Source organism: Neoarius graeffei, chromosome 3 (genome assembly GCF_027579695.1).
Source record: "Neoarius graeffei isolate fNeoGra1 chromosome 3, fNeoGra1.pri, whole genome shotgun sequence".
Taxonomy (NCBI): domain Eukaryota; kingdom Metazoa; phylum Chordata; class Actinopteri; order Siluriformes; family Ariidae; genus Neoarius; species Neoarius graeffei.
In genome coordinates, this window is record NC_083571.1 from 8,753,547 (window position 1) to 8,766,131 (window position 12,585).

The 12,585-nt window shown below is 42.5% G+C and overlaps 1 protein-coding gene across 1 annotated transcript in view; it reads right to left on the reverse strand.

Annotated features, from left to right (window-relative positions):
* Positions 1 to 12,585, reverse strand: part of syne1a (spectrin repeat containing, nuclear envelope 1a) — a 491,960-nt gene that overhangs the window by 317,968 nt on the left and 161,407 nt on the right. Inside the window, 9 exon segments of the mRNA XM_060915606.1 lie at positions 1,838 to 1,939; positions 2,054 to 2,236; positions 2,323 to 2,481; positions 6,690 to 6,840; positions 6,917 to 7,096; positions 7,786 to 8,408; positions 8,497 to 8,650; positions 10,783 to 10,949; positions 11,156 to 11,279. Of these exon segments, the coding sequence (XP_060771589.1) occupies positions 1,838 to 1,939; positions 2,054 to 2,236; positions 2,323 to 2,481; positions 6,690 to 6,840; positions 6,917 to 7,096; positions 7,786 to 8,408; positions 8,497 to 8,650; positions 10,783 to 10,949; positions 11,156 to 11,279 (1,843 nt within the window).

Below are 12,585 nucleotides of genomic sequence, written 5' to 3' on the forward strand. Positions count from 1 at the left end.
AGACACCGTCACATGGTGCGGTTGGAGTCTTGGACTCGGACTCGACTTGGATCAATAGTGGACTCGACTCGAAATTTTTTGAAATGACGTGGACTTGAACACTGGGGACTCGAGCTTTAGTGACTCGACTACAACACTGCCAACAGACATCGAAAAACTGGAAAAGAGAAACGTCGGAGACGTAAAACTTCCGCACTAGCGAATGACTGTGACAATTTGTCAACAAACATGGCCGCTAACAGTGCCAACTCACGGGTAAGTTAGTGTTGGCCTTCGGTAACACTACTGATGAACGCTACACTGGCTGGATGGTGACTGCACTGTTGCGCTAACAGTGCCAACTCGCAGGTAAGCTAGCGTTGGCCTTCGAAAATGCTGATATGCAGAGCGTGTATGTATAATCTCATTCATCTCATTATCTCTAGCCGCTTTATCCTGTTCTACAGGGTCGCAGGCAAGCTGGAGCCTATCCCAGCTGACTACGGGCGAAAGGCAGGGTACACCCTGGACAAGTCGCCAGGTCATCACAGGGCTGACACATAGACACACAATCATTCACACTCACATTCACACCTACGCTCAATTTAGAGTCACCAGTTAACCTAACCTGCATGTCTTTGGACTGTGGGGGAAACCGGAGCACCCGGAGGAAACCCACACGGACACGGCGAGAACATGCAAACTCCACACAGAAAGGCCCTCTCCGGCCACGGGGCTCGAACCCGGACCTTCTTGCTGTGAGGCGACAGCGCTAACCACTACACCACCGTGCCGCGGCTTTTTTTCGTGGTACATATTCCATTTAGCTAGCATGATTCCGAGTACGTCTTCAATATCATGCTAGCTGAACAGAATATATCTGATATACCACGAATAAAGCCAGCCAATATTATTTAAATATACATGTCACACATATATATAAATCTGTCACATTGTACAAGGAAGATCCTCTGACGATAGACCTGTGATTTAAGGTCATCAAAAAGTATGATCCAAAGCTGACAAACTTTTTTCAAAGTGAGCTTGAGGTAGCATGGATACTTTTTCTGTTTGTCAATATGTTTTATCTGTATCTAACTTGTAAGTTTACAGTATAGGGTTCCCACTCCAAGTCAATGATCAAGCTCCCTGACTCAAAACCGGAATTTCCATGACCGGTAATGAACAGAAAAACAGGCTGCCTTTGTGCTGAACAGACAAAAACCAGTGACAGCGTTTTAAACCCATTAACACGTAAGCTTTATTTCCTTGTCCACAGATGTTTTCAATACCAACCGTAAAAGTTTTTCACTGCTTAGAACCCAATAAAGAAAAACACCGCATGAAAAATATTACACTTTGATAAATAATAAACGGCAACTCAAATTTAAACATAAACAAAGAAAATTCCCTGATATTCCATGACACGGTCCAAAAAAATGATCAAACCCCCTGACTTCATGTCTGGAGTATACTTTTTAAAGTTCTATGATATTCCAGAAATTCCATGACTCATGGAAACCCGGCAGTAATCCTACTATCCCATCGTCCTATTGGTGGATTTTCGACAAGCGTCATTGCCGCACTTACGCTTCTTTGACATTGTAGTAACTTTGCCATCAGCTATCTTTGGCACAAATGTGCGTTGTTTTTTTTTCTTTTTACGATGTGCAAGAGTAAATTCAGGCTAAAAAGTTGACAAAATGTACTTGTAAATGTTTCGCTAAAAAATTGCATTGTTAAAAAGTAGATGGTACAAAATGTAAAAATGGCACTCGCAAACATGGTTCCTCAAGGGTTCCTTGGATATTCCTAGCTGTCCAAAATGATTCTTTGTAGAACCTTGAATTGTTTTTACCTGGAGCTCGATGTCACTTTGCTGGTTCTTCGTCACTTCCTGTAGTTCGGTAACTTTCCCTTGCAGGGTTTCCATTAGCACCTTTTTACTCTCAATCTCCAGCTGTTCAAACACACACCATTTTATCATCCATCAATAAAAATATGTACACACTTGCGCATTTCTAGAAGTCCAGCATTAATTTATGAGTTTTCCTCATCTGGTGTGTGCTCTGACCTTAAACTGACTGAGGCAGTCCTCCATGTTGGCACTGGATAAGAGGTTAACGGGTCCATCACCGAGCTCACTAACTGAGGTGGCGCTCCAACACTCGATGTCAGTAACGATCGCGTTAATGTCATTCCATAACTCGAGAGCGGATGTAAGACGATCTGCTTCAGTTTCCATCCTCTCTGACGTCTGGAAGAAAAATAACACAAGCATGAGGTTAAAGGACTTTAATAATAATGGTAGTCTGAATGCACAGAGATTTATCGGCATCTCACGTCCATCCACTGGTCCACAATGGTGTCTATTTCCACGCGGACTGCTTCTGCTGCATCTTCTGGAAAGTTCCTCAGTTCACGGATGAAGGATTTACTTTTACAGATGAACGAATCGAGGTCATCCTGAGCGCCTGCCAACTCTGACTTCACCGCCTCCAGCTACAGAAATGCAGACACTCCTTACAATTGTGCATTTATACAGTATAATCATTCTAGCATCCTAAAAAGTTCTACTTCTCTGGAAGGGAAACCATCAGAGGTAGGGATGCAGCGATAGCAGTACTGTACTGTACATAGCTTCTCTGCGGAAAGATCAATAGGAGGAACTACGGCATCGTCCCACTATACAATACCCTGATAAAAGTTCTTAACCCTCTGGGGTCTGAGGGTATTTTCTGGCGTGCTCTGATTTTGTTGTCAGTTTCAACAAATCTAAGCAGTATTTTCAAAGTCATATGACTTTTTTGTATTCAGCACAAGTTCAGCTACAATACAGTCTCTGTAGTTTGTATGTCATGATTGTACTTTTTAAAAAAGAGCAGATAAATGAAGCTGTTGTAAAAAGCAGTTTTAGAACGGCGTTGGAATGTGTGTAAAAACATGACCTTACCCATTGTGACGAACCCTTTTGATCACTTGAGGTGATTCCGTTCAGTCTTAGGAATGGCTCAAGCGCAAAAACTTACATCTGGTCCATTGATTTGGACAATTAACTAGCCATCAAAAAATTTATGTCCTATTGTTTTGGGATAAAGGGTTGGCAGTCGGAGGGGTATTCAATGAGAAGGGTAAAAATTTCCATTCCATTCAATGAAAAGAGTGAAAACCCCTCCCACTGCTATCTCTTAGTCCCATCAGGTCAAGTCCCAATGGGTAAGGTCATGTTTTTTCACACATTCCAACACGGTTCTAAAACTGTTTTTTACAACACCTTCATTTATCTGATATTTGACTTTATTTTGGTATTTGACTCGATTCAGTGGGTCTTGAAATTAACTCTTGTACTATTTTACTCAGTTCAGAGCCATAACCAACTCTGTTACACTATTACTCTGTAATTTTGCTCCCACTCCAACTCCAAATTTTACTCTCTAAATGCAAAGTAGAACAAAATTAACTGTTTTTGAGTAAAATACTTTTAACTCTGTAAAAATTGCTCAGTCGTTTTTCCTGTATATGCACTACAGCGCACTCATATCAACCGATCTGCTCGTCAGAGATAGAAGAAGTATTTACACTTACCCAAGTTGATCTTCGGCTGGATTGAGTCGAAGTTAAAAAAAAAGGCACCGCTCATCATCAGTGTCGCAGTTCTCAATATCGAATTGAATCGCGGTCCCGAATCATCCGAAGCGCATAAAATCCGCGTGCCATCTCGCAACAAGTTTTACCTCCAAATAGCCTAAACTACGGCTGACAGATTTGATCCTGTTTACAGTGGGCGTTCCCACCATGAAAGAGAAACCAATCGAAGCCGAAAGAGTGAAAGTGATCATCATGGCGTTACCATGTGAACAGTCTTTTATGAATATGTAAGTGTGCGCTCAGCGCTCCAACTCCGGTGTGACTGAGGAAGGTGACAAGTTTTATGTTTCATCTAATTTAGGTCATTTAAAAACTATAATATTATTTGGCAGCAGGCACATAGGAAAGTGTAAAGTATAAAGTTTCTGTCAATATGTTTATCATGCTTGTATGATAAAAGACTTGTGAAGATATTTATCTAAATACATGACCTACTCATTCTAAACCTGTCAAGCTTCGCCGGCGAAGCTCTCGACCCCAGAGGGTTAAACATAGGAGCAGCACGAGGAGCAGTGAAATGAGAAAACAAAATGTCTATAGATAGCACTAGGTAAGTGAAAAAACAGCTCTTAGCCAGTATTTTGCTTTTTTAACAATTAGCCCCTAATCATCATTGTAAACGAAGGATCCTGGTCAAATCATAACTTTTATTTTACAGCTGTACAGAAGCGTTTTTCCAAGGTGAAACAAAAAACCTGCCCGTCTCCAGCCAAGGTAACTAATGTAGCTAGATAATGCATTTTGTTTAAAATTAACTTGCTAACGTTTAAAATTAACTTGCTAACGTTATATTATACGTCGGGTGCCAATCAGGCGCATTTGGGCGGTGCCGATCTCCGTTTCCGTAGCCCTCGGCCTCTCACCTGTACAGCTAGGGTTACAGTGGGGGGCGTGTCCTCTGGTAACCGCGAGAGTTTGACTCCCCACTTGCATCTATATTGCAGCGTGCCTTGCCAGACGGCAGTAGGTACCATTTTTATAATGGTCTTTGGTATGACCCGACTGTGAGTAGAACTCGCGACCTCCCGATCGAGAGGCGGACACACTAACCACTAGACCAACTCGTGGTCGTGTAAACTGTTAGCTAACCACCGTTCCATAGAGATTGAATGGGATTTAGCTAACTAGCGGTAGGTTTTGCTAACATAGTTAGTTGAAAGTTATTGCTAGCTATGTCGGGATAACGTTAGCTCTCTTGTGTCAAGTTAAAAGTGATAGGCAGCTCATGTTTTTTGTGAATGAACGTAGTAGTTTAAAGGTGATGATACACAGGGCAACTTTTAGGGCAATGTTGCCGGGCAATTGCGCTTTGACACTTTCCCACTGAGATTGGGCAACATAATTTCTATCCGAGTCATCCAATCAGAGTGCTAGCAGTGAATCACATGACCACCTGAGAGTTTCTGAAATTTTCAACAAACATGGCCGGCAGTGGAGCGAAGAAAAAGAGAGACAATTGTATCTTTTTATGCCAGAAAGTTATGTGTATATGACCTCATCAAATGCTTCGAAAACCAACAGACATCTAGTTTTGGAATTAAAACATCGATTTTATTTTATTTTTTCAGCTAAGTGTAAACTCTAAAGCCAAAAGTCCTTCCCGTGCCAATCAGGCGCATTTGGGCGGTGCCGATCTCCGTTTCCGTAGCCCTCGGCTTCTCACCTGTACAGCTAGGGTTACAGTGGGGGGCGTGTCCTCTGGTAACCGTGAGAGTTTGACTCCCCACTTGCATCTGTATTGCAGCGTGCCTTGCCAGACGGCAGTAGGTACCATTTTTATAATGGTCTTTGGTATGACCCGACTGTGAGTTGAACTCGCGACCGAGAGGTGGACACACTAACCACTAGGCCAACTCGTGGTCGTGTAAACTGTTAGCTAACCACCGTTCCATAGAGATTGAATGGGATTTAGCTAACTAGCAGTAGGTTTTGCTAACATAGTTAGCTGAAAGTTATTGCTAGCTATGTCGGGATAACGTTAGCTCTCTTGTGTCAAGTTAAAAGTGATAGGCAGATCATGTTTTTTGTTTTTTGAGATTGTTTAACTTACCGTCTGATCTAATTCACATCCAGAGCACGACTACTTGTGGAACCTGTAGGCGAAACAGTACAAATTTCATGCCCTTTTCCTCCTCCTCCGCATCATCTGGACTCTTACAGTAATGCTTTTATGGCTGAGGACTACAGTTGTCTTGCTAACTTTAGGACTGCAGTTATCATGAACAGTTTTGCACTCAAGTTTCCATCAATGAAGAGTTTATAACATCAACGAAACTGTCCTCATGTTAAAACTGTTAATATTATAGTCAGGCTGTCTGTTGTTGCCCAAATGAGGATGGGTTCCCTTTTGAGTCTGGTTCCTCTCGAGGTTTCTTCCTCATGTCGTCTGAGGGAGTTTTTCCTTGCCACCGTCGCCACAGGCTTGCTCATTGGGGATAGATTAGGGATAAAATTATCTCATGTTTTAAGTCGTTCAAATTCTGTAAAGCTGCTTTGCGACAATGTTTATTGTTAAAAGCGCTATACAAATAAACTTGACTTGACTTAAATCTCCTGCTCCATGCCCGTTTTTCTTTTTTTGCTGAGATGAGAATTAAACGATGATGTTTTTGTCATGTGTGTGCCAGTTATTAGTTGTAGCATATGAGATTGAGGCTAGTAGCATTTTTAAAGAGATGTAAAAAGTGTTTTTTAAATCTTTGCGCTGTCTGTCTCCCTGGCAATCGATTTGCTCTTATCTGATTGGTTGGTTGTTGCCAATTGTCCGTTGCCCTGTGTCTCACCCGGTTGCCCGTTGCCGGCAACAGTGCCCCAAAAGTTGCCCCGTGTATCATCACCCTAGGCACATGAACATGGCACTGTTTTAACTGGAGAAATGTAAACAGAGCGAAACAAATTATTCTGTGACGTATCTGATTGGAGGGTTGGTATCAGTATCCATACCGGTATACTCGTATTCAATCTGATAAAATGGTATCGATGCATCCCTAGAACAAATTCCAGAACCACTAGGATTGCCAACTACGGTGTAATACCAAATCAGCCTGATGCATGACACTGACCCGGGTCAGGGCTCTCCAGATGTCCTCAAGGTTGTGCTGGACAGACTGGGCAACAGTGACAGCACGAGCTCTTTCTACAACTGAGCCGAGTTTGTATTTCAGGGTCTGGTAATCTTTACACATCTCCCCCAGCACTCTGCACTGCTTCTGCCTGCACAGACACACAGACAGTGTTGCTCAGCTTTTCAGTCTGGATGTCATCTGTAACTGTTAGATCGTACACTTACTCCTCAGAGATGATGTCTTTGATTTTCTCCCAGCTGGTCTGGACAAGGGTCACATCCCGCCGGGCCTCCTCGGCCATCTCAGGGTCTCTGTGAGCCAACTGCTCAGCTTTCTCCCCTAACCACAGCTGACTGTGCTGCATAGCATCGAGCTCCTCCTCCAACTGGTTCAGCATCCACAACCTGATACGCACCGACAGCAAGGAAGAAGAGCATCAAACATTAAAGCCGAATCCTGGATTCTGGTCAGAAGGTGTTGATTAATATTCTACATCATCACGTCTCTGACAGTAGTGCAGCTGCAAGGTTTCTATACTAACAGCCAGTTCACAAAGGGATTTAAACATTTATAGGAGGAGTCTCTGGTGTCAGCACATTGTAACTGGGGTAAAGAAGTAACTTTTCCACCTCAGGAAAGTCATAAGGACAGAGGAGTTTTAACTCTTTCCAGTTTCTCAGAAACATGACAAGTTACAGCAGCATACAGTAATCCGGACTTTATATTCCGCCCACAGCGTTTGATTGACAGGTCTACCTTGATGACAGTGAAAACGGGATTTGTCGGGTTGTAGCGTGAGGATAAGCAAGTGCAATCGTAAGCTTAAGGATTGCGATAACCATTTTACCAGTTTAGACATGCATTTCCATTGTAATTTTGGCAGCCATTTTGTAATTAAATTTGAATTATGTCTTAAATTATGTGCATACACATTGTGACCCTGCCAAGAGGACATCATCCACCAAAAGTCAGTGAGAAGGTAAAGACAACATTCGTCAGAGAAGCAGCAAAGAGGCTAAGCGTAACGCTTAACGTGATGCTACCGCCACCATGCTTCACTGTTGGGATAAATACGTAAATACGATATGAGTACCTTTGTTGGAAGTTCTGTGGGATTGGTTCTGGAAGCCATTGTTTTCTGGCTCTATCCTCCAGCTCCATCAAACTCCTCAAAAGCAGCTCCTTTCTTCTTGTAAAGGAGCTCCACATGGCTCGTAGTGCCTCGGCCTCGCTCTGCCTTGTCCCCATGCTCCTCTGAATCTGCTGCAGACCTGATCCCAGATCCTCCACCAGCCCCCGGCAGGATGTCCTGTCCTCATCGGTTCCGTGCAGGTGCAGATATGCCTTGTTCAGACTACTGTCCAGACTTATAGCCTGCACCTCCATAGAAGATAATTCCTGGGACAACTGCTCTAGTTCCTGGTTCAGGTTCCTATCCTTGGTTTGGTCCCAGTTTGCCTGTCCTACAGCTCTCTGCAGGTTCTGGAGTGAATTCGTGGTGGACTTATAGGTCACTAAGAAGGACTCAAGTTTAACCAGAGCCTCAGAACGGTTCTGCAGCAGACACTTAGCCTCTGAGAAGGGCTGGAGACAGTCTTCCTGCTTGGCCTGTAATTGGTGGAGATCCAGTGGCGCCAAGGAAGGTCTTAGTCCTTCCAGGTGCTTCTTCAGGTCCTCCATTGTTTTGCTTTGGGTTTGAAGAAGAGCTTCATCATCCTTTAAATGAAAAAAACAAACAAAAAGAACATGTAGTACATGTATACATTATTGGTGAATATATGTACAATTAAGAGTTGGTCTTTACCTTGATTTGGGTACCAGCAGATGTCAAGTCAGTGATGGTGACTCTGGATCTGGTTCTCAGCTGCCTGAGCACATTTTCACTCCATTGAGTGAGGGTCACAAGAACCTGGTTAAACTGCTCAAGCCGAATAAGATGGGCCTGAAGTTCTTGAATCCTGAAAACCATGGAAATGAATAAATGACACACTTAGGATATGTCTATTGACCTACATTTCTGACAAGATCAGAGTTTCTCAAGGGTTCTTCAGAGATACAACTTTCCACACAAGTTCTATTTGGAACTGTTTTCTGAACGTTTCAGGTTCCTGTTGGGGATTTTACACAGAACCTTTAAAAGTACCCACTAGAGAGGAAATAACCCTTTAGGGTTCTAGATTTTACCTCTGAAGGTCATCCAGACATCTGCATGCTTATACACTGTAAAAAAGAATAGTTGAGAATACTTGAAATTTCAAGGCAACCGTCTGCATTAAGAATTTTATGTTTTGCCAACGATGTGCCCATGATAATCCAAACTATGATAACACTGTTATCTTTATTAAGAATTCTTAATTAAGTCAATTTTCAATTCCTCATTCTGCCAACATAGATTTCTCTTTTTGGTGAACAGTGGCATTCACAGTAGTGCAAAAAGGCAATTGAGGTTATCACAATTTTTGGGGGGCTTTTTTCACCTCTATTTGGATAGGACAGCGTAGAGACAGGAAATGAGCGAGAGAGAGACGGGGAGGGATCGGGAAATGACCTCAGGTCGGAACCGAACCCGGGTCCCCGGATTTATGGTATGGCGCCTTATCCACCTGAGCCACGACGCCCCCGAGGTTAACACAATTTATCATTAAACTATACATGCCTTTTTTCATTGTTCTACACAATTACAAAACTTCAATATTGAAATAAAGTTTTTAAAACCCACGTCATGGGTATGGCGTCGTGGCTCAGGTGGATAAGGTGCCATACCATAAATCCAGGGACCCGCGTTCGATTCCGACCCGAGGTCATTTCCCGATCCCTCCCCGTCCCTCTCTCCTGCTCATTTCCTGTCTCTACACTGTCCTATCCAAATAAAGGTGAAAAAAGCCCCCCCAAAAAGTCTGATTGCCTTTTTGCACTACTGTGAATGCCACTGTTCAGCAAAAAGAGAAATCTATGTTGGCAGAATGAGGAATTGAAAATTGACTTAATTAAGAATTCTTAATAAAGATAACAGTTTTATCATAGTTTGGATTATCATGGGCACATCATTGGCAAAACATAAAATTCTTAATGCAGACTGTTGCCTTGAAATTTCAAGTATTCTCAACTATTCTTTTTTTACAGTGTAGTATATTAAGGTAACTAGAGCAATCATATAATCTTGAAGATACATCACCACTCATCTGGGGAGCTTCATTAATTCTTGATCAGAATGTTGAAAACCATTAAACCATCCAAATAACCCTTGAAGAATATCTTTCTAAGAGTGTAGATCTTATCACACTAAGAAATGTCTTCAGGCAAGGAAGGATGATGAAGGATTGTCAGTCATCCAAATAGCTTGAAATCTCTGCAGTCTTAGTAAAAATGCTTCATTCAATACCCTAAAGGGTTCCTTGGCTTGCCCCTCTGAGGGAACTCTAAAAGAACCTATAGTTTCCGCTCGAGAAATTGTTCCAAGTAGAACCTCGTTAGAAAGCTAAAACTGGTGACCATCTAAAGAACCTTTGAGGAAAGAGTATACCAAGGATAAATAAAGGTGACTGGACTGTATCATCTTTAGGCTGCTGGATGGAACATTCTTTTCTAAGAGTGTTCTCAAATACAGTCAGCGTTACATGCACAAGATTGAACTCTGATAGTCTTACAAGAGAATTAAAAGCAACAGTAAAACAGCACACTTAGAAGAAATGATAACCTTAAAAATGCTCTTAGCAAAAATGGTTCCTCAAGGACTCTTTGACAGTTCATGCATTCCAAAGGGGTTTTACTTGGAATTTTCTGTGATTGAAACCATCTTCTGTAAGGGACTGTATAGTCTTAGCAAAATGGGTTCCTTAGATGGTTAACATGTCTAGTTTTCCACAGGGATTCTACTTGGAGCCCTGGCTAAAAGAGAAACCCTCTCCTGTAAGGTAGCATACACTCTTAACAAAAAGAGTTTGTCAAGGGTTCTGTGGATGGTTAACAGTTCATGATTTCTAAATGGGTTCTACTTGGAGACCAGCAGAAGGACCCTTTAGGATGCTTGAAATAAGGCTTTTTCTCAGTAGAGCATGACATTAAATCTCAGCTATGTTTGCAGGTTTACCTGAGAGGGATGCTCACACTGAGAGAACACCACCTCTCCTCCAGGTTGCAGTGAAGCTCTGTCAGTTCTCCCACTCGTTCCTCTGACGCTGTGGGGTACAGAAACTCGGCCTGGGTCTCCAACTTCTCCAGCAAAGACTCCTGAGAGGGAACCTCACTCTGCAGGTCCTACCAGATAACAATTACGCCCAAGGCAAAAGTATTAATAACGAAAACCAACAGGAATATTGTTCAGCCAAAGGTTCTTCTAGGTCAGGAACTCAGGTCCAGGAGCAACACACCAAATTCAAACCATGTAGGGTGTTAATATCAAAGAAAAACATGTAGAAATACTCATGTACTACATGCCACCAGATTGTTCTTTTGTGAATTACCTGTAGTGTTTGTAGCTGGCAATGGAGTTTGGTTTTTTCCGTGATCAGGTATGGAGTATCAGATTTACAGAGGTTCTCTGAACTGTCCAACCAGCCCTGAAGAACTGAGAGTCCTCTTTCATATCTAGCAAAGGAAAACCGCAAGAAGGAATTCAAAATTAACCCCCAACACCATTTAAACTCCAACATGGCATTGTGTTCATTACTCCATCTCAGATACTATTCAGAGTTGTTCTCCAATTTTGGCTATTATGGGATAACGAAAAAAAAAAGTTCTCAAGAGTTCTTTGGATGGTTAATGGTTCTAACTCTGACTTTGGAAATTTCTGTAAATGGAAAAAAAAAAAACACTATGGAGTAAAATTCAGTCAGGAGAACCTGAGCCTGAAAGTGCAATGATTGAAAAAAAAAACATGTCTAATGCTCTGCAAGTTTTCAAAGTGAATCTTAAGATATCTGAATAGATTGGTTATATATTCAACATCTCATCTCATCTCATTATCTCTAGCCGCTTTATCCTGTTCTACAGGGTCGCAGGCAAGCTGGAGCCTATCCCAGCTGACTACGGGCGAAAGGCGGGGTACACCCTGGACAAGTCGCCACGTCATCACAGGGCTGATACATAGACACAGACAACCATTCACACTCACATTCACACCTACGGTCGATTTAGAGTCACCAGTTAACCTAACCTGCATGTCTTTGGACTGTGGGGGAAACTGGAGCACCCGGAGGAAACCCACGTGGACACGGGGAGAACATACAAACTCCACACAGAAAGGCCCTCGCCGGCCACGGGGCTCGAACCCGGACCTTCTTGCTGTGAAGCGACAGTGCTAACCACTACACCACCGTGCTGCCCCATGTTAAAATATTTTTGGTTAAACAAATAGATTTGAGTTTGATTAGCTCTCGGTTCGATTGCTCTTTCTGAGTATCTTGGATGTTTTCCTTGAATTTCATGACTTGAATAACCTGAATTTTCGACAGCTGGAAATTTTTTATCGGAAATTTCATTTTCAGGCATTACTAATACAGGTTCAAGGCCCACTAGAACCTTTCATGGTGCTATAGTTAAAGCTAGACGGCCTTTCGATTTCATAAAATCGGTGAAATTTAGTTCTCTCTGAAATGTGGCCATTGTGATACATGTTTATTTCTGTAATATCTGACAAAATATCAGGCCATTCTGTGGCTGGGAAGTTATTTAATTTGACGGGATTCCTGAGCAAATAATGTGCATGAAATCACTGGCTTCGTGCAGTCAAGCAGACAGAGGAAGTCCGTGTGCGCACGTGCAGGTTTACCTTCTTCTTCTTCTTCGTTTGGGTTTTACGGCAGCTGGCATCCACAGGTTTACCTTTGAGCGTGCACTGACCGTTCCATCATTCTGTCGCTAAACGAACAGCTGATCACACCGAGGTGCTCGC